The sequence below is a fragment of the Equus quagga genome, chromosome 5 (genome assembly GCF_021613505.1).
Source record: "Equus quagga isolate Etosha38 chromosome 5, UCLA_HA_Equagga_1.0, whole genome shotgun sequence".
Lineage (NCBI taxonomy): Eukaryota > Metazoa > Chordata > Mammalia > Perissodactyla > Equidae > Equus > Equus quagga.
Window position 1 is genome coordinate 49183293 of NC_060271.1, and position 26146 is coordinate 49209438.

At 40.7% G+C, this 26146-nt stretch overlaps 1 protein-coding gene across 5 annotated transcripts in view; it reads left to right on the forward strand.

Moving 5' to 3' along the window:
* Window positions 1–11106, forward strand: part of SEPTIN10 (septin 10) — a 66161-nt gene extending 55055 nt beyond the window's left edge. For all 5 annotated transcript variants that reach the window (XM_046660334.1, XM_046660335.1, XM_046660338.1 and 2 more), the window contains 2 exons: window positions 9118–9305; window positions 11022–11106. In XM_046660334.1, coding sequence (XP_046516290.1) covers window positions 9118–9305; window positions 11022–11037 — 204 coding nt within the window. In that variant the 3' untranslated portion in view covers window positions 11038–11106. The remainder of the gene's footprint in view (window positions 1–9117; window positions 9306–11021) is intronic.
* Window positions 11107–26146: the final 15040 nt, after the last annotated feature.

Here is a 26146-nt window from a genome sequence, read left to right on the forward strand (position 1 = left end):
CCTCCACCCTGCTTCCCCCTGGTAACCACTAAATTGTTCTCTTTGTCTGTAAGTTTGTTTATGTTCCATACATGAGTGAAATCATATGGTGTTTGTCTTTGTCTGGCTTATTTCGCTTAACACAATGCCCTCAAGGTCCTTCCATTTGGTTGTGAAGAGACAACTTTGTCTTTTTTTATGGCTGAGTAGTATTCCATTGTGTATATATACCACATCTTCTTTGGGCACTTGGGTTGCTTCCACGTCTTGTCTATTGTGAATAGTGCTGCAGTGAACATAGAGGTGCATAAGTCTGTTTGTACTGTTGATTTCCAGTTCTTTGGATAAATACCCAGTAGTGGGATAGCTGAGTCATGTGGTATTTCTGTTTTTAATTTTGAGAAATCTCTGTAGCGTTTTCCATACTGGCTGCACCAGTTTGCATTCCTACTAGCAGTGGATGAGGGTTTCCTTTTCTCTACAACCTCTCCAACATTTGTTGTTTTTTGTCTTGGTGATTATAACCATTCTAACAGGCATAAGATGATATACTAAGTATAATTTTGATTTGCATTTCCCTGATGATTAGTGATGTTGAGCATCTTTTCATGTGCCTATTGGCTATCTGTATATCTTCTTTGGAGAAATGTCTGTTCAGATCCTCTGCCCACCTTTTGATTGGGTTGTTTGTTTTTATGTTCATTTGTGTGAGTTCTTCATATACTATGGCAATTAACCCCTTATTGGATATATGATTTGCAGATATTTTCTCCCATTTGGTGGGTTGTTTTTTCATTTTGATCTTGGTTTCCTTTGCCTTCCAGAAGCCCTTTAGTCTGATCAAGTCTCTCTTGGCTATTTTTCCTTCTGTTTCCCTTGTCTGAGAAGATATGGTATTCGAAAAGATCCTTTTAAATATGACGTCAAAGGGTTTACTGCCTATATTTTCTTCCAGAAGTTTTATGGTTTCAGGTCTTACCTTCAAGTTTTTGGTCCATTTTGAGTCTATTTTTGTGTATGGAGAAAGATAATGGTCTACTTTCATTCTTTAGCATGTGGCTGTCCAGTTTTCCCAACACCATTTATTGGAGAGGCCTTCCTTTCTCCACTGTATGTTCGTGGTTCCTCTGTCAAAGATTAGCTGTCCATAGATATGTGGTTTTGTTTCTGGGCTTTCTTCTGTTCCATTGTTCTGTGTGCCTGTTTTTGTACCAGTACCATGCTGTTTTGATTACTATATAGCTTTGTAATATATTTTGAAGTCAGGGATTGTGAAGCCACTGGCTTTGTTCTTGTTTCTCAAGATTGCTTTGGCTATTTGGGGTCTTTTGTTGCCCCATATGAATTTTAAGATTCTTTGTTCTATTTCTGTGAAGAGTGTCATTGGGGTTCTGATTGGGATTGCATTGAATCTTTAGATTGCTTTAGGAAGTATGGACATTTTAACTATGTTTATTCTTCCAATCCATGTGCATGGAATATCTTCCCATTTCTTTATGTCATTATCGATTTCTTTCAGTAATGTCTTATAATGTTCCTTGTATAGATCTTTCACGTCCTTGGTTAAATTTATTCCTAGATATTTTATTCTTTTCATTGTGATTGTAAATGGGATTGTGTTCTTGAGTTCTCTTTCTGTTAGTTTGTTATTAGAGTATAGAAATGCCACTGATTTTTGGAAGTTGACTTTGTACCCTGCAACTTTGCTGTAGTTGTTGATTATTTCTAATAGTTTTCTGATGGATTCTTTAGGGTTTTCTAGATATAAAATCATGTCATCTGCAAACAGCGAGAGTTTCACTTCTTCAGTTCCTGTTTGGTTTCCTTTTATTTCTTGTTCTTGCCTAATTGCCCTGGCAAAACCACCAGTACTATGTTGAATAAGAGTGGTGAGATTGGGCACCCTTGTCTTGTTCCTGTTCTGAGGGATGGCTTTCAGTTTTTCCCCGTTGAGTATGATGTTGGCTGTGGGTTTGTCATGTATGGCCTTTATCGTGTTGAGATACTTTCCTTCTATACCATTTTATTGAGAGCTTTTATCATGAATGGATGTTGGATCTTGTCAAATGCTTTCTCTGCATCTATGGAGATGATCATGTGGTTTTTGCTCCTCATTTTGTTAATGTGGTATATCACATTGATTGATTTGCGGATGTTGAACCATCCCTGTGTCCCTGGTATGAATCCCCCTTGATCGTGGTGTATGATTCCTTTAATGTATTGCTATATTTGGTTTACCAATGTTTTGTTGAGGATTTTTGTGTCTGTGTTCATCAGTGATATTGGCCTGTAAAAGTTTCCTTCTTTGTGTTGTTGTTGTCTGGCTTTGGTATCAGGGTGATATTGGCCTCGTAGGATGTGTTAGGAATATTTCCATCTTCCTCAATTTTTTGGAATAGTTTGAGAAGAATCTTCTTTGAATGTTTGATAAAATTCTCCAGAAAAGCCATCTGGTCCTGGAATTTTATTTTGGGGAGGTTTTTGATTACTGTTTCAATGTCTTCACTTGTGATTGGTCTATTCAGATTCTCTATTTCTTCTTGATTCAGTTTTGGGAGGTTGTGAGAGTCTAAGAATTTATCCATTTCTTCTAGATTGTCCAGTTTGTTGGGGTATAGTTTTTCATAATATTCTCTAAGAGTTTTTTGTATTTCTGTGGTATTTCTTGTAATTTTTCCTCTTTCATTTCTGATTTTATTTATTTGAGGCATCTCCTTTTTTTGTGAGTCTGGTTAAGGGTTTGTCAATTTTGTTTATCTTCTCAAAGAACCAGCTCCTTGCTTCATTGATCCTTTCTACAGTCTTTTTTGTTTCAATTTCATTTATTTCTGCTCTGATTTTTATTATTTTTCTGCTTCTGTTGAGTTTGGGCTTTATTTATTCTTCTTTTTCTAATTCTGTTAGGTGTACTTTAAGATTATTTGAGCTTTTCATTGTTTGTTAACTTGCACCTGTATTGCTATAAATTGCCCTCGTAGGACCACTTTTGCTGCATCCATCTGAGTTGGTATGGTGTTTTCGTTCTCATTTGTCTCCAAATATTATTTGATTTCTCTCTTTATTTCTTCGATGACTCATTGGTTGTTCAGTAGCATGTTGTGTAGCCTCCACATTTTTGTTCCTTTCCCAGCTTTTTTCTTGCAATTGATTTCTAGTTTGACAGCATTGTGGCTGGAAAAGATAGTAGATATGATTTCAATCTTCTTAAATTTATTGAAGTTTGCCTTGTTTCCCAATATATGGTCTATCCTTGAGAATGTTCCATGTGAGCTTGAGAAGAATGTGTATTCTGCTGTTTTTGGATGGAGCGCTCTCTATAAATCTATTAAGTTTATCTAGTCTAGTTTTTCATTTAATTCCACTGTCTCCTTGTTGACTTTTTGTCTGGATAATCTGTCCACTGATGTAAGTGGGGTGTTGAGGTCCCCTACTATTATTGTGTTGTTGGTACTATCTCCTTTTAGGTTTGTTAATTGTTGCTTTATGTACTTTGGTGCTCCTGTGTTGGGTGCATATATGTTTATAAGTGTTATGTCTTCTTGGTGGAGAGACCCTTTTATCGTTATGTACTGCCCCTCTTTGTCTCTCTTTACCTGTTTTATCTTGAGGTCTACTTTATCTGATATAAGTATGGTAACACCTGCTTTCTTTCATTTGCCATTAGCTTGGAGTGCTGTGTTCCATCCCTTCACTCTGAGCCTGTGTTTGTTTTTAAAGCTGAGATGTGTTTCCTGGAGGCAGCATATTGTTGGGTCTTGTTCTTTAATCCATCTTGCCACTCTGATTGGAGAATTCAATCCATTTACATTTAGAGTGATTATTGATATTTGAGGGCCTAATGCTGCCATTTTATTGTTTGTTTTCCAGTTCGCCTGCATTTCCTTTGTTTTTCATCCCATATATTTCAGACTACAAATTCAGTTAGGTAGTTTTCTATGCTGGTTTTCTTCATTTTCTCCTTGTTTATCCTATATGTCTCTGTTCTAATTATTCGTTTAGTGGTTACCATTAGGTTCTTATAAAATATCTCGTAGATGAAATAGTCCATTTTCTGATAGCCTGTTATTTCCTTAGTCTCTACTGATTCCATCCCTTTCCTCTTCCCTTTCTAAGTTACTTTTGTCATATCTTATTCCATCTTGTGTTGTGAGTTTGTGGTTAAAATGATGAGATTATTTTGATTTTGGTGTTTTCCTTTTCTTTATCCTTGATGTAAAAGTTAAGTGTTTACCAACCTGATCTGATAGAGAGCTGCCATTTTCTGATTATTGCCTACCTATTCATCTCCTTGCTCAGGGCTTTGTAGCCCCTTTCTTATTTTTTTTCTTTTTTCTTTTCAGGTATGAGGGCCTTCTTGAGGATTTCTTGTACGGGGTGTCCTGTGGTGATGAACTCCCTTAGCTTTTGTTTATCCTGGAAAGTTTTTGTCTCTCCATTATATCTGAAGGAGATTTCCACTGGGTAGAGTATTCTTGTATGGATGTTTTTGTCTTGCAGAATTCTGAATATATCATGCCACTCTCTCGTAGCCTGTAAGGTTTCTGCTGAGAAATCTGCTGAAAGTATAATAGGGGTTCCTTTGTAAGTTATTTTTTCTGCCTTGTTGCCTTTAATATTTTTTCTTTGTCATTGACTTTTGCCAGCCTCAGTACTATATGCCTTGCAGTAAGTCTTTTTACATTGACATTTAGATCTGGTGCCTCTTTCGCATGGATTTCCATCCTCTTCCCCAGGTTTGGGAAATTCTGTACTGTTATTTCTTTCAACAGGTTTTCTGCTCCATTCTCCCTCTCTTCCCCATCTGGAATACCTCTAATCCTTATGTTGCATTTCTTAATTGAATCAGATATTTCTCTGAGAGCTTCTTCATTTCTTTTTAGTCTCAGTTCTCTCTTCTCCCTCTGAAGCATTTCTATAGTACTGTCTTCTAAATTGCTAATTTGGTCTTCCATATTGTCAGTTTTGTTATTTAGGGAGTCCAGAGTTTTCTTGATCTTCCACCATTGTGTTTTTCTTCTCCCACAATTCTGATTCTTCTTTATAGTTTCAGTCTCTTTTGTGAAGAAGCTCCTGAATTCGTTAATTTGTCTTTCTGTGTTTTCTTGTAACTTGTTGAGTTTTTTTACAATAGCTATTTTGAATTCTTCATCATTTAGATTATGGATTTCTGTGTCTTCAGGTTTGGTTTCTGGGTACTTGTCATTTTCCTTCTGGTTTGGAGGTTTAATTTACTTTCTCATACTGCTTGATGGTGTGGATTTTTGCCTCTATGTGGTGTTACAGTCTGGTCGCCCCTGCCACCTGCCTCCACTGGGTGGGACTCAGGCACTGTGAATTCCAGGCCCAGCATGGTCAGGGGCTCCCCAGCTCCTGCCACTGACTTCTTTTCTCACTGTGCAATGCTCTGACTGATGGCAGATCTGGAGCACCAAGCAGGGGTGAGGGTGCTCTCCTTCATCTGCACCTCCCCCAGCCTCTGCTTCTCTCTGTGTGCACAGCTCTGGCCATCACAGGACTGGAGTGCCAGATGGGGGAAGGGACCCTTTCTTACACCTGTGTGCCTCCACCAACCTCTGCCTCTCTCTCTGCATGGTGCTCTGGGTGCTCACGGGGCTCCGTTAGCTGCCGCCTGTCTGTGCCACACCCTGAGCGATCTTGGGGCTGGAGTGCCAGGTGAGTACAGGGCGCATCTCCGCTGCGCACCTCCTCCAGCCACAGCCCCTCTCTCTCCACAGAACTCATGCCTTTCAGCTTCCACTTCCTCTGGAGGATCCAGCCTCACCACCACCTTCAGACATATGGCTGTGTGGGTCTCTGACATCTTTTGTGTTGTGTGAATGTCCTCTGTTGGTGTGTGAATGTCCTTTTGGTTGTATTTTAGAGGGGGAGAGTCCAAGGGAACAACTCGCTCTGCCATGATGCACACGTCACTCTCAAGTGCTTTTTTGTGTTGAGTGTATATTAAACTAATGATGAAGTTAATTTAAACCCAAGGCACCAGCAACTGAAGTTGTCACCAGAGTTCTAAACTTCTAATTATATCGCTTTAGAGGCCAGTGTATTACAAGGGACCTCATGACGGATTTTCACATTGTAAAACCGATATTGTTAATCGTTTAGAGTCAGGGTCCCTCTGGTGAAGGGCATCCATCAATAATCATTGCTCCATGATACCAAGAGTCATTAACTGAAAGACTAAGGAAGACCATGTCATTTGTTGTCTTAATTACTACAGTTTTAGAGGGAAAGGAAGCTTATTAATAATTATACCAGGAGAACAAGTAGGTATAAACAGGTAGGTATAAACCAGGGCTATTCCGGGCATCTGGGACTTTTGGTCACTCAAAACCTAGTTGTATCAGTAAGATACTGGCAGTCACTAATAAAAAGATAACCCAAAATACTAGTTAATTCTGTGTTAGAGGACCTTGTTATTTAAAATATCCTTACCAATGTTGTTGTAAAACAGATACCTCTTAATTTATCTTTTGTATAAATGTGGATTTTTAGGTATAATTAGCTGAAAATGCTGTGAACATCAGATACCTGGAGTATGGAGATGCATAGAACAAATGTTATCTTGAAACACTGGTTCAGTGTTATCTTTTCTGTATGTTTATTAATGTCATTCTAGATGCACTAATGAGCCATGTTACGTTTGACATACAGATTTCTCATACCCCTTCCCCCACTATAAGAAGAAGTACACATTTTATATTTATCCCTCAAAGTGCATAACCATCATTAAAATATTACTACTTCCCAATTTTATCTTTGTCTATTTTTTGGCTAGTTTTTCATTTAATATTTATGCCTCTCCCATTTCCAAAAGTACCCTAGATAATTTTCAGTAAAAAAAATACAGCTGCATTATAAGCTTGAACATGATAGTACAGGTGCCTTATAATGCAGGACAGCAGGAGTGGTTTGCACATAGGTGCAGCTGAGAGCGGTGGCAGAAGGTGACTTCTCCATGAGCACAGACAGCTCTGCCCTTCAGGCAGTTAAGGCAGAAAGGGACCCCAGTGATGCACAGAGCTCAGATTAAAGATATTTACTAGTTCAGCACGAGATCAATGTTTTCTCTCACATTTATTTGTAAAAATGGATACTTTTCAAAGGGTCATTGACAAATAGACTGTATAATATCCTTAGAAATAGTATTTCTGAAAGATACAGCAGTGTACCATATTGGATATGATTTTAAGAGCATTGGTGAGTAGTTATCAACAACGCAAAAGGTCTGCTGTTTTTAACTTTTTGAGTATTTGAAAATCTGTTTGAATTAAGTGCCTACTGTAGTAAATAATGGAACCACGAGTGAGTGTTTCATGTGTATGGATTAGATTGTTACCATTCAAAAGCTGTAAACGCCACATCATGTGAATGATAGTCACATTCACACCTTCCCCCTCCCCCCTTTAAGACGTTTTTCTCTTTATAGATTTCCTGGAATTTTTAGTCAACTTCCAGAATGATATATGAAGTACTCTGTAACCTTTCAAGATATTTAAGTATGCATATAAAGTCTGCAGCCTCCGTTTAAGTAGTCAGAGCTAGAGCTCTACTCACATAGTATGAACCTGCCCCTGTGCCCTCCCTTCCATGCTGTGTGCTCCACCCCACCCCTCTCCCGAACATAGAAGGGATGCACACATCCTCAGAGAGCTGTGACTGTTGACACCACGGACTTGAACGACAGCTGGATGAGTCTCACCCTTTAAATACACACACATACTCATATATCTTTTTATAAAAGCAAGAGCCATTTAAATAAGCAAATATTGAGGAACTGATGCTTCCCTGAAATGACCTCAGGAATAAAAGAATCTTAAAGTAGAAGGGGCTTAATCTCTTTCAACCCTGTTGTATCTCCATTTTAAATACTTCTGTCAGGGGTTTATGGGCTCACTAGACAACCAATTACATATTTGGAACATTTGATTTTTATTAGGATGGAATTTAGCACTCTGCAGTTTCTACCCTCATCTTTTCTAGAAACCAACTCCTACTTTTAGTATGAATGCTAGATTGCTCCCCAGAACTGAAAATACTAATTTATTTTGTCTAACCAGACTAGAGGATCAAAAGACATTATCTTTTGGGTCTGGCCCAGTGGCATAGTGGTTAAGTTTGCACACTCTGCTTTGGCAGCCTGGGGTTCATGGTTCAGATCCTGGGCATGGACATACACACTGTTCATCAGGCCATGCTGTGGAGGTGTCACACATACAAAATGGAGGAAGATTGGCAAAGATGTTAGCTCAGTGACAGTCTTCCTCACCAAAAAAAAAAATTATCTTTTTTGATCTAGGTTCTCTGTGCAATGCTTGTGTTCTTGGCAGGCGTGGCACACAGTTGATTCATATGGAGTCTACTAAAGTCTCTAGATTTTTTTTTTTCAGATAAACAACAATTAAACCAGGGAAATCTCATGTTGTGGTGTTATGAACTTTAGGAAAACTCATAATGGCTGCGTTGAGTATATTTAGCATAAATTTATTTTTTTATTTTGTTAGATGCAGGCTGTTTTTTCCCATCATGGTATAAATTCTACTACAGTTAGTATTTTAATGTTTAAAACGTTCTCTTAACTTAGGATTTCTTGACTTAGTTTAGATTTCAAGAAGATGAATGACTGTGGAAAAATGTAACAGATTTTTAAGATTCTTGATTTAAATTGACACTTGCTTTCCCAGAAAATTTACCAGTATAACTTTCAATAACGGTCTCCCTATGTGTAGTAACTTTTTTGGAAAATAAGGAAGCTCTTTTCCTTTCTGACAACTTGCTTCTGTAGTTTGTGTCCTTCATTTGTATTGCGCATGAATTTTAGAAACTCTGAAGAAGCTTTGTGGGGAAAATGTAGAGCAAGAAAATAAAAACTCTAAAAGATCAAGTGTTTTAAAAGCTTATGTTTTGTTCATGCATTTTTTGCGTGGGAAATCATTTCAAGTTACCAAGGCAATTCTATGTGTAAATTTTTGCTTGAAGCAGGAACTTAGGAGACATCAGGAAGGCTAGATAGAGGACGTGTAGGAGGGTGAGCGGTAGCGGTTGTGTTCTGAGACAGACAACACATCTGTGCATGTGCTGCCACACTGTGTCATCAGTGGGAATTGCACCTTTGTTTCACAGCTACAGGCCAAATTTGAGCACCTTAAAAGAGTTCACCAAGAAGAGAGAATGAAGCTTGAAGAAAAGAGAAGACTGTTGGAAGAAGAAATAATTGCTTTCTCTAAAAAGAAAGCTACCTCCGAGATATACCAGAACCAGACCTTCATGGCATCAGGCAGCAACCTGAGGAAGGACAAGGACCGGAAGAAGTAAGCCACCCGCGCGCCGGTCTCTGGGAACCCCGCCCCACCAGCGCCTGTTTCGTGGCTCTTTCACCCTCCAGAGGGCTTCTCCCTGTCGGCTGCCTTATTCCTTGTCTGCCTCCTGGGGCTCCGAGGTCAGCTCCCTGCCGGCAGAAGCCTTATCCCTCCTGTGCTCTGCTGTTTCCTTAGCATCCGGAACAGCTCTGGCACATATTAAGTGCTCAGAAAATATTTGCCAAAATGCGTGGATAAATGAATGAACAAAATAAAAACACATCACAGTGTAAAAAAGGGTCAATTCCTTGGGGAACAAATGGCTGCTCTTATTTCCTGTCCCAGCCTGTGGCGCTAGTAGACAGCTGGTAACTGCTGACCTCCCAGTAGTTATGTTGAATTTCATGTCTAATTGGAAGCTGTACTTTACTGGGGAACCATAGGCATAAAATAATGCTTGATTTAAAAAACTAATTCTTAGGTTCACTTTTTTTTTTTTTAACAAATTCTACTAATAATGATTTTGTGAGAATTTTTATCTTAATAAGGGCACCAGGCTATCGATTCGAACTCCTGTGCTTTGATGTCAGAGCTTGTGAGACCACTGGTGGACCTAAAGATGCAGAGGAAGGTAGAGAGGGCCCCAGTACAGTGGGGCGGCCATGAGTAGCATTTGGATGATAATCAAAGGCTTATAGGTTTGGGGTATGTGTTAAAATCAAAGTTACCAAAGTTTTAGAAAATAAGTTTTTTTTCCTCTTCTGTACTTTTTGTCCTTCATTTTATTTCTTCCACTTAATATGTCCTTGTCAGTTTGCCTGTTTGACTGTTCTTGAAAGTCATCATTGGCTTGTTCTGTTGAGAATGCTCCTTTGTGGGTCTTGGCCTCAGTTCCCTCCAACTACCTGTGCTATAGTGGCATCCACTCTTCCTCAGGCTCCTCACAGAGCAACACTCTCATCTAATTCTATCACCACATCTTATTTCAAACAGAGCATTTGCAGTATTGCAATTCAACTTCCAAATAGTTAGGAAAATATGAACTATGGAGAAGTAAATCCACAGAGTTTTGGTGGATTTAGTTGGCCTGTGGATTATATAGTTTGGGAAGAAAGAAGGAATTCTCATGTATGATCTTTTAATGTAATCTCTACAAGGGCACGCATCTTTGTTTTGTTCCTTGACATTCCATCCCCAGCTCCTAGAACAGTGCCTAGTACATAGTAGGCATGCAGTTATTTGTCGAAAGAATGAATACAACTCATAAAGGCTGTTTTATTCAAGCATTGAATTTCAAGGGATAAACTAGAAATATAATTTATTACTGCTTTTCAGTATTCTTTGAATTATAAAGCTAAGGGACCTTTTACCTTCTTATCCTTTCATCTTAATGCAGTGTTACTAAAATTGGATTCCCCAATTTTATTCCATACATGAAAGACAATTTACATTTATCTTGTAGAAATTGTCACCCTGTTCCACTTGAGAACCATTAGTCTGTGCACAAAAATCAGGGCCAAGCCCATAGTTTTTTGAGAGCTCAGAATTCATTCTCAAGATAACAGAGTTTGGTGTTTTTTTCTGTTTTCATAGCTAGATATCCTATAGTATGTTAGACGTATATTTGCTCTTTCTATAAAAGCTTTGTAAAACTAATGATTCTAGTCATTTTTATTTCCTATGTGATTTTCTATTGTACCAATAATAAGTTTTCTTTTCTCTTTCCAGCTCCAATTTTATGTAAAACAAAGGTTCCAGATCACAGAAAGTCATCACAAGCAAACGTTATTAAAATGTTAGAAGTGTGCTTTGATTTTCTTGCTGTTTTTATTTGTTCTATCACTTATTTTATATCTGGCAAATGGCCACAGTAATTACCATTTATGGAAAAATATGTTTAAGTGTAGGGGCGATACATAAGCCAGAGTGGGCATCACTTACGTCTTGAGTGTTGTTAGAAGTTTTTAAGTTGCTGGCTTGTGATGAATCTAGATCATTTCTCCTACTGCCCAGTTATTGTCACTTTGCAGTGCTTTATACCACAGAGCAAAGTGTCGGTGCCATTGAAAATACAGAGCTCATTCATATGATGGCCATCTGATTGCATTTATATTCCAAGATGAAACTTTGTTTTCTGCATTCTAAAGGTAAAGTTTTAGGGATAAGTTTGAAAATGTATTACGTACCTGAAACACTAACCTCTCAATAGTTTTATGGAACTTTTAAATTTTTGATACAGTTATCCAAATGGTAACATGATCTAAGTTTTTGTATCAAATTATATAACATAGTGGCCTTCCATGCTTTAGTATGCTTTATTGTGATTGATGTATTGTTGTGATGAAACAAAATATGTTTAAAAGTAAAAACATCCAGGTATATAAATCCCTTTTCTAGTGACAAATACCTTTGAACCTGGATGTTATCAGACTATTATCATTAGGATGTATTACATACTTGTTTAAAATTCTGTCTTCCAGGGGAAGAAATAATAAGGTTGAATCATCTTTTTAAAAATATTTCTTAAGAAAATAACTATGAACATCTGAATGTTAAAGATACAAGAGTTTAGATAATTCATATCCTAAGGGATATTTGAATTCAGTGCCTTAGTAGTATTCTCAGAACAATTTAGTGGGTTTCTGACTTTTTTCTTAATGGTCATAGGTTATAAGTTTTCATACTTTGTACTGAATATTTTAAATAAAACTGACATTTAATCCTGACAAAATGTATCTACATATTTACTAAAATGTATTTAAATTACTTTAACTTTTCTTTTTGCAAACTGTCTTCTTAAGAAACATTTTATCAAAACTAATTCATCTAATTATATATTTGAATTAAGACTTGGGTATATTACCAGTATTTTTTTTAGACAACAAAATGTTTTACTTAGCCTATGTCAGATTCTGAGCAATGTGTTTTTTCGTGAAGTTGTATAATAGGCTGTAAATAAAACCTTTATTTCGTAGCACAATTTATCTGGACACTTTAAATTCCATTTTTGCATTTGAAATTCGCAAACATCTCCTAACCTTTTAAAACTTTACTAAAGTAAGTTACAGTACTTGTAACTTTCTTCTCAGGATCAGTAATGCCCAAGCTCTGGAAAGTGGGAGCCGGAGAGGTGGTGCGCCCCTGTGGACAGGTGGCCTGCCACATAGAGCCCAGCTCCTGCCCCAGTGCTGAGCGTTAGCTGAGGAGCATCATCCCGGAGCTCGGGGACCTGATGTGACTGCTGGATATTTGTAGCCACATTATATCAAACTGTGTATAAAACAGCTACCGTAAACTGTAATAGAATCACCGTTAAATGCCATATTGGTGGTTGGCATGTTAAAACACAGTGATTCAAGTTTCTAGTTGAAAAGATTATTGAAACCTCCCCAAGACTCTGAACTTAACAGAAGGGTAATCATTTTGTGCACCGGTGATTGCTGTGAGAAAGACTCACCACATGAGTTTCAACCACAGTGTGAATCTTTCATTTATTTCATATATTTGGGATTCATGTAAGGTTTCATTTTAAAAGAGTTGCCATGCAAAGAAAGAAAAATTTTAAAACAATTGCACCATAATGTTCAACTTCTCCTTAGAAAGCTAATTTATTCTCCCCTACTCAGGGTCTAGGTTACAAAGTGACATATTATCCACTGATGCTTAAGTTCATAAATTGCCTGGGAGCAAAATAAAGCTAGACATGTTTTCTTCAATTTTTTTCCATAAAGCATGTGAAAGAGAATTGCCTCTCACTACCAACCATGCATCTGTGTATACAGCCTTTGATTTTTAAAGCTCTTTCACATAGACTATGGATGCAAAGGAAACAACATTACAGGGATTACTGTTATCCCTATTTTGAAAATAAACTCAATTTAGGCCCCATTTTCCTATTGGGCAAGGAAATGGGACACAAACCTGCTTAAAGCTGTCTATGCTCTCGTGGAGCAGCCAGAGCAGCAACGAGACGAGAGCAGGCTGTGCGTGGAGTGCCCTCAGGAGCTCCGCCTCCACCACAGAGCACAGGCAGCGTCCAGGGCAGGGCCTGGTCCTGAGGGAGCAGGAACACCTTCTCAGATACGGGAATGGAGAAAGGCAGTCCAGGCACGAGCAGTGGCACGTTTTGGTAGAACCTTTGTACTCTGGAAAGTAGCAAAATGTGAATAGCAAGTATGGGGAGATGTGGGCCACGAGTAAAGGTGAGGTTTTAGAAGTAGGTAAGGAACAGATCAAGAAAGAGTTATAAACCCAAATCAGCAGGCAGTAGGAGCCACAGGAAGAGTTGACCTCCTGTGGTCAGATACCCCTCCAGAGTTCATGGGAAAGATGTCCTGGGGGAGGAGGTTCTCCAGGCCAGGGACTAAGTCCATGCCGGTAGTTGTCAACACTGAGTGTGCAGTAGAAGAGCATAAGCAGTGTCTAAAACCACTGATTCAGAAAGGAGTACACAGTAATGGAAGTGGCAGTCATGTGGATAAATCTGAATGAATAATGATTGTGTCTTGTGGATGTTGTGAATGATAATGTCTTGTGGATTGGAAAGCTAGAGAGAACTGGTGGCATGTAAGTTGGGGAACAGGGTAAATCGAGTGATCTGGGGCGAGGATAGAAGTGCCAGTCAGCCAGGTAAAAGAGCCTCAGTAAGAGTGCATGTAAGTTGGGTAGAGTGTCTAACTTTCAAGCCAGTAGAAGGAAAACTAGTCTGATAAGTGATAATCCAAAAGAAAACTAGAAAATTAAGGGAATAAAACAGGTATGACAATGAGAAAGCGTTCAGTTACGTGGTAGGTTCAGATCTAGATAAATCAGCAATTACATGGATTACATGCTCTAATTTTTTTAGATAAAAGTTTTAAAAGATCAGTTCTATGCACTTTACAAGAGAGAGGTCTAAAACTTTCTCTGTCTTTATAGACACAGGAAATGGTACATCATGCGAACTCCGTCCAAACGCTAATGCGTACCTATGTTTTCTATATATTAAAAAAAACTTTAAGGCAAAAAGCATTATTAGGGATGAAGATGGGGACTTCAAATAAGAGAACAGGTAACAATTCCACGTTTGTATGCACATAATACAATAACAGCATATTGAAAGCAAAAATTGATGACGAGACGGAGAAATATACAAATCCACACTCAGTGGGAGATTTTAACACACACTCTTGTGTGTAATAGAACAAGCAGACCAAAAATTAGTACAGTTGTGGGAGACTTGAAGAAAACATTCACCAACTTTGGCCTGGTGAACACACACACAACAGTGTACCCAAGAATCACAGAATACACGATTTTCAAGTATACTTGGAACATTGATGAATATTGACTATATGTTTGACTACTATAAAGTAAGCCTCAATACCTTCTAAAGGAATCATACAGACTATGTTCTCTGATCATAATATAATTAAGATAGAAATCAGTCATAATTAAAAAATACCAATATGTTTGGAAATTAAGAAATACATTTCTAAATAAACCATGGATCAGAGAAGAAATCAAAAAATAGAAAATATTTTGGACTGAACTGAATGATAATGAAAATATTGTGTATCATAACTTGTGAGAAGCAGCTACAGTCATTCTTAGAGTCAAAATTTATAGTCCTAAATGCTAGTATTGGGAGGGAAAAAGGCTGGAAACCAATGTTCTGGATATTCATCTCAAGAAGTTAGGAAAAGAATAGTAAACTAAACCCAAAGAAAAATAATGAGGATGAGAACAGGAATTAATGAAGTAGAAAAAAAAATATTGAAATTTCCTCTACTTTTAAAAGATTATCAAGATTGATAAACCATGAGAAGAATGACCAAGAAGAAAGGAGAGCGGCATAGAACAGCTAAAATGAAAAGTCAACAACAGCAACAAACCTGACACTCCCCAAGAAAGAAGGGCATGGAGTGGCTGGAGCGCTGCGCTGCTGGTAAGCAGGCCGGTGGGTCAGCCTCTTTGGCACTTTGATGCTTCTTATACCCTTACCATGCGTATTAGTGTTCTGTGGCTGCTGGGACAAATTATCACAAACTTGTGACTTAAAAGCTGTTCTTCAGTTTTGGAAGTCAGAAGGCTGACCTGGGTCTCACCGGGCTAAAATCAAGTGTGGACAGGGCTCTGTTCCTTCTGGAGGTTCTAGGGGAAAATCCCTCTCTCGGCTTTTCCAGCTTCTAGAAACTGCCCCCATTCCTTGGCTCATCACCCTTACTTACCCCATCTTCAAAGTCAGCAAGGGTAAGTTGAGTCTTCACATTGCATCAGTCTGCTCTTTTCCTCTTCCTCTTCCACTTTGAAAGAGCCTGTGATTACTTTGGGCCCCAGCATAATCCCCCTATGTGCTGATCAGCAGCCCTTTTTTTTGATCAGCAGCCTTAATTCCCCTTTGTCATGTAACCTAACATTCAGAGGTTCCAGGCATTAAGATCTTTAAGAGGACATTGTTCTGCCTACCACACCATACAACCCAGCAATTCCAGTCCTAAAAAATATATTTAAGATAAATAAAAATATTTGTTCATACAAGGACCTGTACTTAAATGTTTATAGCAGCTTTTTTCATGATCTGCCAAACTTGAAATTACCCAAATGTCCATGATGAGGGCATAAATGAGTTGTGGCTTATCACACAGTGGGAAGGAACAAACTACTGATACATACAGAGAAATGAATAAACCCAAAAGTATTATGCTAAGTCAAGCCAGACGGAAAAGGCTGTTTGCTATATGACTCCATCTATATGACATGTTTGTCAAAGCAAAACACACGAGGACAGAAAGCTGCAGAGGCACACAGGGGAGCCTTTGGGAGTGGTACAAATGCCACCAACTAATTCCCCCAAGGAACTCAAGGGTGGATTTGGAAACATTTAATGTTTTTCCAAGTTGTTTTTTCCGTTTTGTTATTTTATGTTGAGATGCCACCAGCAACCTCCCTGAACGAGTCCAGGCCTCACCACAAGAGCTTGCCTGTGAGCTTTGCCTTATTTTTAAGGCTACGAGCTCTCCAGGAGGAGGGTGGGCCTGGTTGCCACCACCTGCAGCGTACGTGGAATCGCGTTTTCCAAGTGAGCTTGTGCAAGAGGATTCCCACCTCTCCCTTTGGAGTATTCATTCCTTGTCTGAAATGAATGTCCCTGCTTCCCTTTGTTCAGGGACACCGCGACTCTGGAAATGATTCCTCAGGGGCTCCTATTTGCTGCAAACACACTTCACTTTGTGAGACAACGACTTCTGGTGGAGAGTCTGATTTAACTCGCCAGGAGGGAGCCCACTTTGGTTTCAGTAACAGAAATACTCTATCTTTACCGTGGTGGTGGTTCCAGGGCTGCATACATTTGTAAAATCTCATGCAACTATACACCTAGAACACTTTTTAGAATATGTAAATTATACTTCAATAAGCCTGATTTTTTCCTTAAAAAGTAAAAGGCAAAAACAATGGAAATGAAAAAAAGAATACCAATACAGATCCTATAGACGTTAAAACGTTGTCAATGTTTGAAAATATAGAAGAAATGGTAAATTCATTTAAGAAATTAACTTACTGATATGAGAACTAATATAGGGCCGGCCTGGTGGCACAGCAGTTAAGTGCCCACACTCCGCTTCTCAGCGGCCCGGGGTTAGCCGGTTCGGGTCCCGGGTGCTGACATGGCACCACTTGGCAAGCCACGCTGTGGTAGGCGTCCCACATATGAAGTAGAGGAAGATGGGCACGATGTTAGCTCAGGGCCAGGCTTCCTCAGCAAAAAGAGGATGATTGGCATCACTTAGCTCAGGGATAATGTCTCTCAAAAAAAAAAAAACTAATAGAAAATCATAATTAAAATCCCCATAAAGGTTAGGCTAAGATACGTTCATCTGAGAATGCTGCCTGGACATGTAAAGAGGAAAGCCATTCTTTCACAGTTCCTGTGGCAGGTAGGAAAATGCTCGCCCCCCAAAAATGTCCATGTCCTCATCCCTGGATCCTGTGACTATGTCCCTTACCTGGCAGAAGAGGCCGTGTGGGTGTGGTTCAGTTCACAGCCTGGAGACGGGTGACGGTCCTGGATTGTCTGGGGAGCCCAGTCTAATCACGTAGGTCCATAAAGAGGCCATGTGGGTGCAGTTCAGTTTACAGCCTGGAGATGGGAGATGGTCCTGGCTCATCTGGGGAGCCCAGTCTAATCACGTGGGTCCATAAAGAGCTGACAGTCCCTCAGCTGTGGTCCGAGGGAGATGTGAGGCCTGAAGCAGGGCCAGAGAAATGCAGCGTTGCTGGCTCTGAAGATGGAGGGAGGGGCTGTGAGCCAAGAAATGTGGGTGGATCCCAGAAGCTGGAGAAGGCAAGGAGGCGGGTTCTCCAGAAGGAACTCAGACACTTTGATTTTAGTCTCGTGAGACCCAAGAGAGACTTCTGACCACCAAAACTGGAAGAAATTTATATTGTTTTGAGCCACTGTGTCTGTGGTAATTTGTGACAGCAGCAATAGAAAAATACATTCCCACAGAATGGGTAAAAGAAACATTCCCAAACTCATTTTATAAGGCCAGTATGACTTTCATTTCAAAGCCTAATAAGGACATTCTGAGAAAGGATAATTATAATCTGATCTCGTACGTGAACAGAGATGCATAAAATCCTGAACAAAATAGTAACAGACTGTATCCAGGAATATATATATATAAATAAAAAGACAGTACTTCCTCTCCATGTTGGTCTATTCCAAGAATGCAAGGTGGTTTTAACATTAGAAGATTAATGTAATTCATAGCATGAATATTAAAAGAAAAATCATATGGTAATCCCTGTAGATCAGAGAATATTGGTAAAATTTAGCATCTTTTCAAGATTTAAAAAACAGACAAAAAAGGACTCAGAACACTGAATAGAAGGAAACCTTGTCAATGTGATTAAGGATGTCTACAGAGGATAACCCATAGCAAGCAGCATACTTACTGGCAAAATACTGAAAGCCATCTCTTTCGGACAGGGGACAAGCAAAGGATTGCCACCATCACCCTCTTCCTTTACGCGTTTTACTGGCGGTTGTAGCCAAAAAAATGAAGGTGGACTGGAAAGGAACAAAAAACTCAGTATTCACCGGTGATGTGTTTGTGTTTGTAGTAAATGCAAATGATGCTGTAGACAAAGTATTAGAATCAATAATGAGTGTAGGAAGGTTGTGGAGTACCACTGCCCACCTAATCATTTAAGAACAGTGGGATGTGGCTCATGCACGCCTTGGATGCCTGAAGTTGAAAAGCACACTCCCTGTGCAAGGAATCTCTTTTCCCTAAGTTGCCTCCTAGGCCCTGTTGCACCTTCGCCCTTCCGCCTCAACAGCTGTCCTGCATTTTCTGGTTTTGTACTCAGGATCCTGCTGCCACACACCTCTGCTAACTGCAGCTCAGGATTAAGGTCAGGGTCAAGGTACTCCACAGGCCCATCCTCTCGTGGGGTCACGCAAATGGCCTGTGCCTTTGCTGAGGCCCAAGCAGCCTTTGCTTAAATTCCTGCCTCTGTGGAAAGTCACTTGCCTGTGGACAGAGCCACTATAAGTAAGCAGTCCCCCGCAATGTCAAAGCAGCATGCTCTTTAAACCTTGAATTCTCCTGCCCAAGGCTAGAAGTCAAAAGCCGACTGCACAACAATCCACAGGCCCCCCGCCCACCTCAACTCTGTGTAGCTAGGAGCCCACCTAATGGTTGTCCCAGGTGAGGAGTAGAGACCGGAGGGTGTCTGAGGGGAGATTCTGGAGTGCTGGTAAATTTCTGGATCTTCGTGTTCGTCACGTGCGCGTTACTGTTTAGTGAAAATTTGTCAAACTGTACATTTATATGTACACTTTCTGCAGTACTTCAACAAATGTTTAGAAAGAAAGAAGAACAATGCCCACATACTGAGGTCCACACACCTGGTCCCACAACACTTCCCCATGCGTTACTTGGTCTGCGTCATCCATTCTCTGGTATTTCTTAGTATTCCTGTCCCGCGCCCTAAATGTTAGAATTTTTCAGGGGCCTAATGGATAGCCCCCGTCTTCCTCACCTGAGTTCTGAAAGAAATTGAAAACTAGAAGTGTGGTAGCTGGAGGCCAAAATACCACGTTTATTGCTGACAAAGGCTAAGCTTAGTGTGAGAGCCAGATGAGCCTGTTAACTAAAGCACAGAATCAGGGAGAGTCCCCCTCCCGCTCCCAGGCAGTGCTGCATGGATGCAGGCTTCTGGGAATTATATCCAACACCAACTCACCTGAATTATTTGACTTCAATCAGGTAAAACATAACAACAAGAAACTTTGGTCTTAGACATTTCAATAGTATTGGCCTAAATATAGTTGGTTATTTTGGTGCCCTCCCAGCTCTGAGTTGCTTTTAAAGCACTTAGTAATTTTCAGACTGTTCTAATTTTTACTTTCCTGTTTGAACTCAAGGAGGCAGATGGGCGGGTGTTACTATCTGCATTGGACAGATAAGGAAATTGAGGCCTGGAGAAGTGAATGACCTGAGGGGACAATGACAGAACTGGAATTCCTTCTTGAATACCTGTAATTCTTATGTTGCATTTCCTCATTGAGTCAGATATTTCTCGGAGGCTCTCTTCATTTCTTTTTAGTCTTAGTTCTCTCTCCTCCTCTGGAGCATTTCAACATGTCTATCTTTGATTATGCTGATATGCTCCTCTATGATGTCCACTCGAGCATTCAGGAAATCCATATTTTGCTGTATCTCTTCCATCTCTAATATTTCTGATTGATTCTTCTTTATAGTTTCAATCTCTTTTGTGAAGTAGCTCCTGAACTCATTGACATAAAGAGATGAAAAGAGATTCCATGTACATGGGTTGGAAGAATAAACATAGTTAAAATGTCTATATTTCCCAAAGCAATCTACAGATTCAGTGCAATCCCAATGACATTCTTCACAGAAATAGAACCAAGAATCCTAAAATTCATATGGGGCAACCAAAGACCCCTAATTGCTAAGGCAATCCTGAGAAAAAAGAAGAAAGCTGACGGCATCACAATCCCTGACTTCAAAATGTACTACAAAGCCATAGTGATCAAAAGAGCATGGTACTGGAACAAAAACAGGCACACAGATCAATGGAACAGAACTGACAGCCCAGAAATAAAACCGCGCATCTATGAACAGCTAATCTTCGACAAATGAGCCAAGAACAATGGAGAAAAGATAGTCTCTTCAATAAATGGTGTTGGGAAAACTGGACAGCCACATGCAAAAGAATGAAAGTAGACCATTATCTTACAACATATACAAATATAAACTCAAAATGGATCAAAGAGTTGAAGTCCTGAAACCATAAAACTTCCGGAAGATAACATAGGTAGTACAGTCTTTAACATCAAACTAAAAATGATCTTTTCGAATACCATGTCTTCTCAGACAAGGGAAACAAAAGAAAAAATAAACAAGTGGGAGTTCATCAGACTAAAGAGCTTCTGCAAGGCAAAAGAAACTAGGATCAAAACAAAGAGACAACCCACCAATTGAGAGAAAATATTTGCAAATCATATATCTGACAAGGGGTTAATCTCCATAATATATAAGGAACTCATACAACTGAACAATAAAAAACCGAACAACCCAATCAAAAAATGGGCAAAGGATATGTTCTGGTTACAAATTATGTTTGTGTGAAATAAGTGAACTCAGCTCATATTCTTACCTGTTTCTATTTGCTAAGAGCTAATTTCCTTTTTTAAAAATGTTTTAAAAGTCATTCTGTACTAAAAAATCCAAACCAATTGGCACTGAGTGAAGAATATTTTCGGAGTACAGACGTCCCCTTGCACTATGTTATCTCGTCCGACAGCCTCTCAGACCCACGGTTCTATCAGCCTTTCCCGTGGGACTGCACGTCAACCTTTCTGCTTTAGAAGATAAATGTTTTGCTGTTCTTGACTAGTAGATGCAAATAAAACTTAGAATAGTGCAATAACAAAAAAGGCTGTGTCACTGTCGTGCTACTCCTTCTGTGGTTCCCAGGTCACCCGCGCACACACAGTTCACAGTGTGAATGGGAATGTTGGTCTTTCAGATGCTTACTTCTTAAGAACCATCCATTTAAATGTGAACCATTTTCATTTCTTTCTTCTCATTCAACAACAACAACAAAAGTAATAAAATCTTTATCCGGTGCTGGAGTTTTCCTAGTGAAAATACATACAGTTTGCCATAACCAAAATAATTTCCTTTTCAAATCTGGGGTGCTTATGATTCCCACCAGCAGATGCTGCTAAGAAATCACTGTGAGTCATATGTGGCTGTGGTCTTAGTCAGCTGTTAGGATAGCTGTCTCCTTGATGAGCATCAATGGTTCTGTGCAAATTTCTGAGCAAATCTGAGGCTTACCCGGTATCAAAGTGGGTAATGCTGATTTAAGATGGGAGGATTTAGGAAATCATTTGAGATTGCCCAGAAAATGCTGAGAGATTTTTAAGAGTGTTACAAAGCATAATTGAATACTTGCATAGATGGCTGACTTAAGGAAAACTTGTTGGTCTCTTTTAGAAATCTATCATTTGGGTAAAAATAAGATGCAGGATTACTTTACATGGAAGTGCCGCACAGGAACTGAAATAGTGCATGGTGTCCATAAGCACAAGTGATGACATACCAACTATAAAAATAATCTCCAGGTTTAGATAAACTATTGATCTCCATAGCTTCCTCTGATGTGTAAAGATGGACAGATTATTGTCTCTCCTTTTTCTGGGTGACAGGACTAGGACCCATTTGCTAGGACGCTTTCCACATCCAGGTAAGGGAGACATCATCTATTCATATCTTCCTCAGTTCCCACTTTCTACGTGGTGTTTTCCTGAGTAACAGGAGCGAATGGGCTAAAATCCCAGGCTTTCCTGAGTTTCAGACCATTTGTTATTTAATATGAGAATGGTTAACATACTATGTGTGAGGCACTGAGTGCATTATGTTATTACATTATTATTTCATTCAGCCTCAGAATAGTTGAAAAGGTCATGGTTTTTCTCCCCCTTTTGAAGATGATGAGACAAGTTCGGGAAGAGTGAGAGTTACTGTCACCTATTTCTGCCACATTCTGACTCTCACTCTCCGTCCCCGGTGCTGGACCAGCTCTCTTAATCACCTGCATGATGTCATCCTCAGTTTTCCTTCCTTTTCCTCCTCCACCCCCTTCTCAGCCTCCCTGTGTGCTCACTGCACTTCTTGCTTAGGCCACATGCAATGGCTTCATATTCCTACCTGGGGCCTTCATCTCTCTCCCAAGCACCAGATCATATTTCTAACCATCTGCTGGAAATATCGACTTGTGTGGTCCACATGCAACAAAAATCCAGCAGTCCTAAATGGGCCTCCTGATGTCCACTCTCCAATCCTCCTCCCCCGTATGCTAATCTGGCTAATGGGACACCGTCTGTCCAGCTGCTCAAACCTGTCTCCCTGGGCTCCCACATGGGCCCCCCAAGTCCTCTGGGTAACATCCCCTTCTGGGCTCTGTGTCAAGGAGGCTGTGAGACCCTGGGCATCTGCCCTACCTGCCTCTGGTAGCACCTTGCCCAGAAATTGCTCCCTTTGGTTCACATGGCCTTGTAACCCTGGCTGGTTCAACCCAAGAGGGCTCGTGTCCCATGACAGCCAGGTCCAGGTGGCTAGCAGCCTGTGGGATTAATCTATGTTTGGGAAAGAGGGAGTGAAAGAAGGATCTGACACTATTTAACAGCAACTTAGCAGTCTGGATCAGTTAGGATCCATTCAGGAAGAGCTAACCGCACCAGGGATTTCACAAAGAGTGTGCTATGAGGAACTGGTTACATGGCGGGTGGAGAGCAAAAGGGAACACTGAGCAATGTGGAGACAGCAGCTGCAGGGCAGCATCTGCCCCAGGGCAGAGGAGCAGGGGAGTGAGGCTGCCAGGTGCCATGCTGATGGGAACAGCAAGCCGCTGGGGAAGGAGCTGGCCCTTTGTCCCCTCTCACCTTGCCATGCTCCTCCACCCCTCCATGAAGCCTTGCAGGAAGCTGCTGCAAAGCTAGAACATGGGCTGTGGAATTGTGAAGGAAGGCACAGGACGGTGGGTGTGAGCTGTTGGCAACACGACCCAGTCAGACTCTCCATAAGAGTTTGGATGTGAGGAAGGTAGTTGTCAACAACCGAGGCCCAGGCTGAGAGAAGCCAGGATGCGGTGAGGCCAGCATCAGCCTGTTGGCCCGTCTCCTTCTCTCTCCCTCCCTCCCTCTCCCTCCATGTGGTAACATCCAAGAGGACATCAAAGATAAAAGTGACAATGTTGAACTTTACCCAAGCCCTGTGATCCTGGAAAGCAGCGAAGGTCAGGGACTCCCTGTGCCCTCCATATTCAAGGAAGGGACTTGTTGCCAAGACCCCCTTCCCCATTGACTTACATGAGAGTCACGTTGTCCCCTGTTTGCCAAGGACGGGGCCAGACATAGACCCTCCACGTGTTTTGCCTGTTTCATAAATGTTTAGGTGAACTGCTTGCCCCCACTGATTGATCAGAACACAATGCTTGAACCTGAGCCAGCACCCAGCCCTCCTGATGGACCCTTTGAAAATAGGCTGGGCTCTGGGTGAATCATTCTCTGATTTATTATCCCACCTGCCCTTCTTTCATTGCATCCACCCTGCCCACAGCTGGTCCTCAGCAGCCTCGTTCACTACTCCCTGCAGCAGGAAGAGCCTTCCTGCCAAACCTGAGCTCCAGCAGATTTATTCCTCCTGGAATGGTCCCCCTCCATCCCTTGCAACAACCTTGTTGAATAAAGTCTTTCCTTACTAAGTCTGTATTTGTTTTTCATTTGACAAAGCTTCCTGGGAGGTGGGGTGCAGAATTCCCCAGGGGGAGACGGGAGCAGCGGCTAGGGACTGAAGGGCGGTCCAGGATGATTTGTGGCCTCTGGGCAGGAGGACAAATGGAAGCCGGCGGCACCTCTGTTCAGACCAAGGGTCCCCACGTGCATAGGACTCTGCCTCTCTGGCCCCACACCCCCTCCACAAGCGCACACCGGCTGCTTCTTGTCCACCTTTATTCCACTCCCGGAGACCTAGGCTGTCCTGGGAGATGGCACACAGGGCAGAGGCCTGCACAGGCCCTGTGGGGAGGGAGTGGCTGGCGGTGCTAGCGCAGGGGTCTAAGTGTGCACTGCTGGGCATCAGGTGGGCAGGCTGGGGAGGGAGGGGAGAGAGGGAGCGGACAGAAGAGACAAGCCAGCAGGGCGAAGTCCTCTGATGTCCACAGGACTCCCTTCCTGGTGCACGCACACAGTGTATTCCTACATCGCAGTGCTTCGAAGCCTTGTTTTGGCTTATGTGCTTGAGCCCGAGTTACGTCACAAATTCCTCAGGTCAGAATCCACATCTAATTTGTCTCTGCAGTTACAGGGTCTGGCATGCGGTCCTTTCAGCTGTCAGCTGGATGAATGGTGCCAACCTGCTGGCGTTAAAAATGGTGTTCCTGTGCTCTGTATGGGTTCTTTTTTTAATTGCTGAGGAAATGTTTCTAGCAGATGTTATATGTATCAGGACCAGTCAGGAGAGAGAAACCATAGTAAATGGGGAAAATTTAATATAGAGAATTATCAACTCTAACGGGTGTCAAGAGGGTTTGGCTCGTCAGAAGTGGAGAAAAGGCCACAGAGCACAGCTGGCTGCGGTAGGGAGCGGCTGCCTGGGCTGAGGAGAGCCCCAGCACCTGTCGCCTCCTGTCTTTCTGACGATGGCCCCCTAACAGGTGTGAGGCAATAGCTCACTGTGGTTTTGATTTGCATTTCCCTCATGATTAGTGAGGTTGAGCATCTTTTCATTTGTCTGTTGGGCATTTGGATGTCTTCTCTGAAAAAATGTCTGTTGCCCATTTTTTAATTAGATTGCTTGATTTTTTCTTTTATTATTGAGTTGTATGAATTCTTTATATATTTTGCATCTTAACCCCGTATCCAACTTATGGTTTGCAAATAGTTTCTCCCATTTTGTAGGTTGCCTTTTCACTTTTTGGAATGGTTCCTTTGCTATGCAGAAGCTTTTTAGTTTGATGTAGTCTTACTAGTTGATTTTTGCGTTTGTTGATTACACTTTTGGTGTCATATCCAAAATATCATTGCCCAGACAAGTGTCAAGGAGCTTTTCCATATGTTTTCTTCTGGGATTTTTAGGGTAGCAGGTCCTGTGTTTAAGTTAATTTTTGTGAGCAGTGTAAGATAGGTGTCCAATTTTATTTTTCTGCGTGTGGCGTTCAGTTATCCCAACATCATTTGATACACAGACTATCTTTTCCCCTTTGCGTATTCTTGGCTCCCTTGTCACATGTTAGTCGACCGTAAATGTGGAGGTTTCTTTCTGGCCTCTCCATTCTGTTCCATTGGTCTATGTGCCTATTTTTATGCCAGTACCATACCGTTTTAATTACTATAACTTTGTAGTATAGTTTGAAATCAGGAAATGTGGTGCCTCTGGCTTTGTTCTCTCTCATGAGTGCTTTGGCTATTCAGGGTATTCTGTGATTCCACACCAATTTTAGGATTGTTTTTTCCACTTCAGTGAAAAATGCCTTTGGAATTTTGGTAGAGATTTCACTGAATCTATAGATGGCCTTGGGTAGTATGGACATTTTAGCAATATTAATTCTTCCAATCCATGAACGTGGGATAAATTTCCATTTGTATATATCTTCTTTAATTTCTTTCATCAAAGTCTTGTAGTTTTCATGGTTTAGATCGTTCATTTCCCCCCAGTTTTATTGAGAGATACTTGACATGCAGCATTGTGTAGGTTAACAGCATGATGACTTGACTTTCAGGTATTGTGAAATGATTACTCAGTAAGTTTAGTTAACATCCATCGTCTCATAGA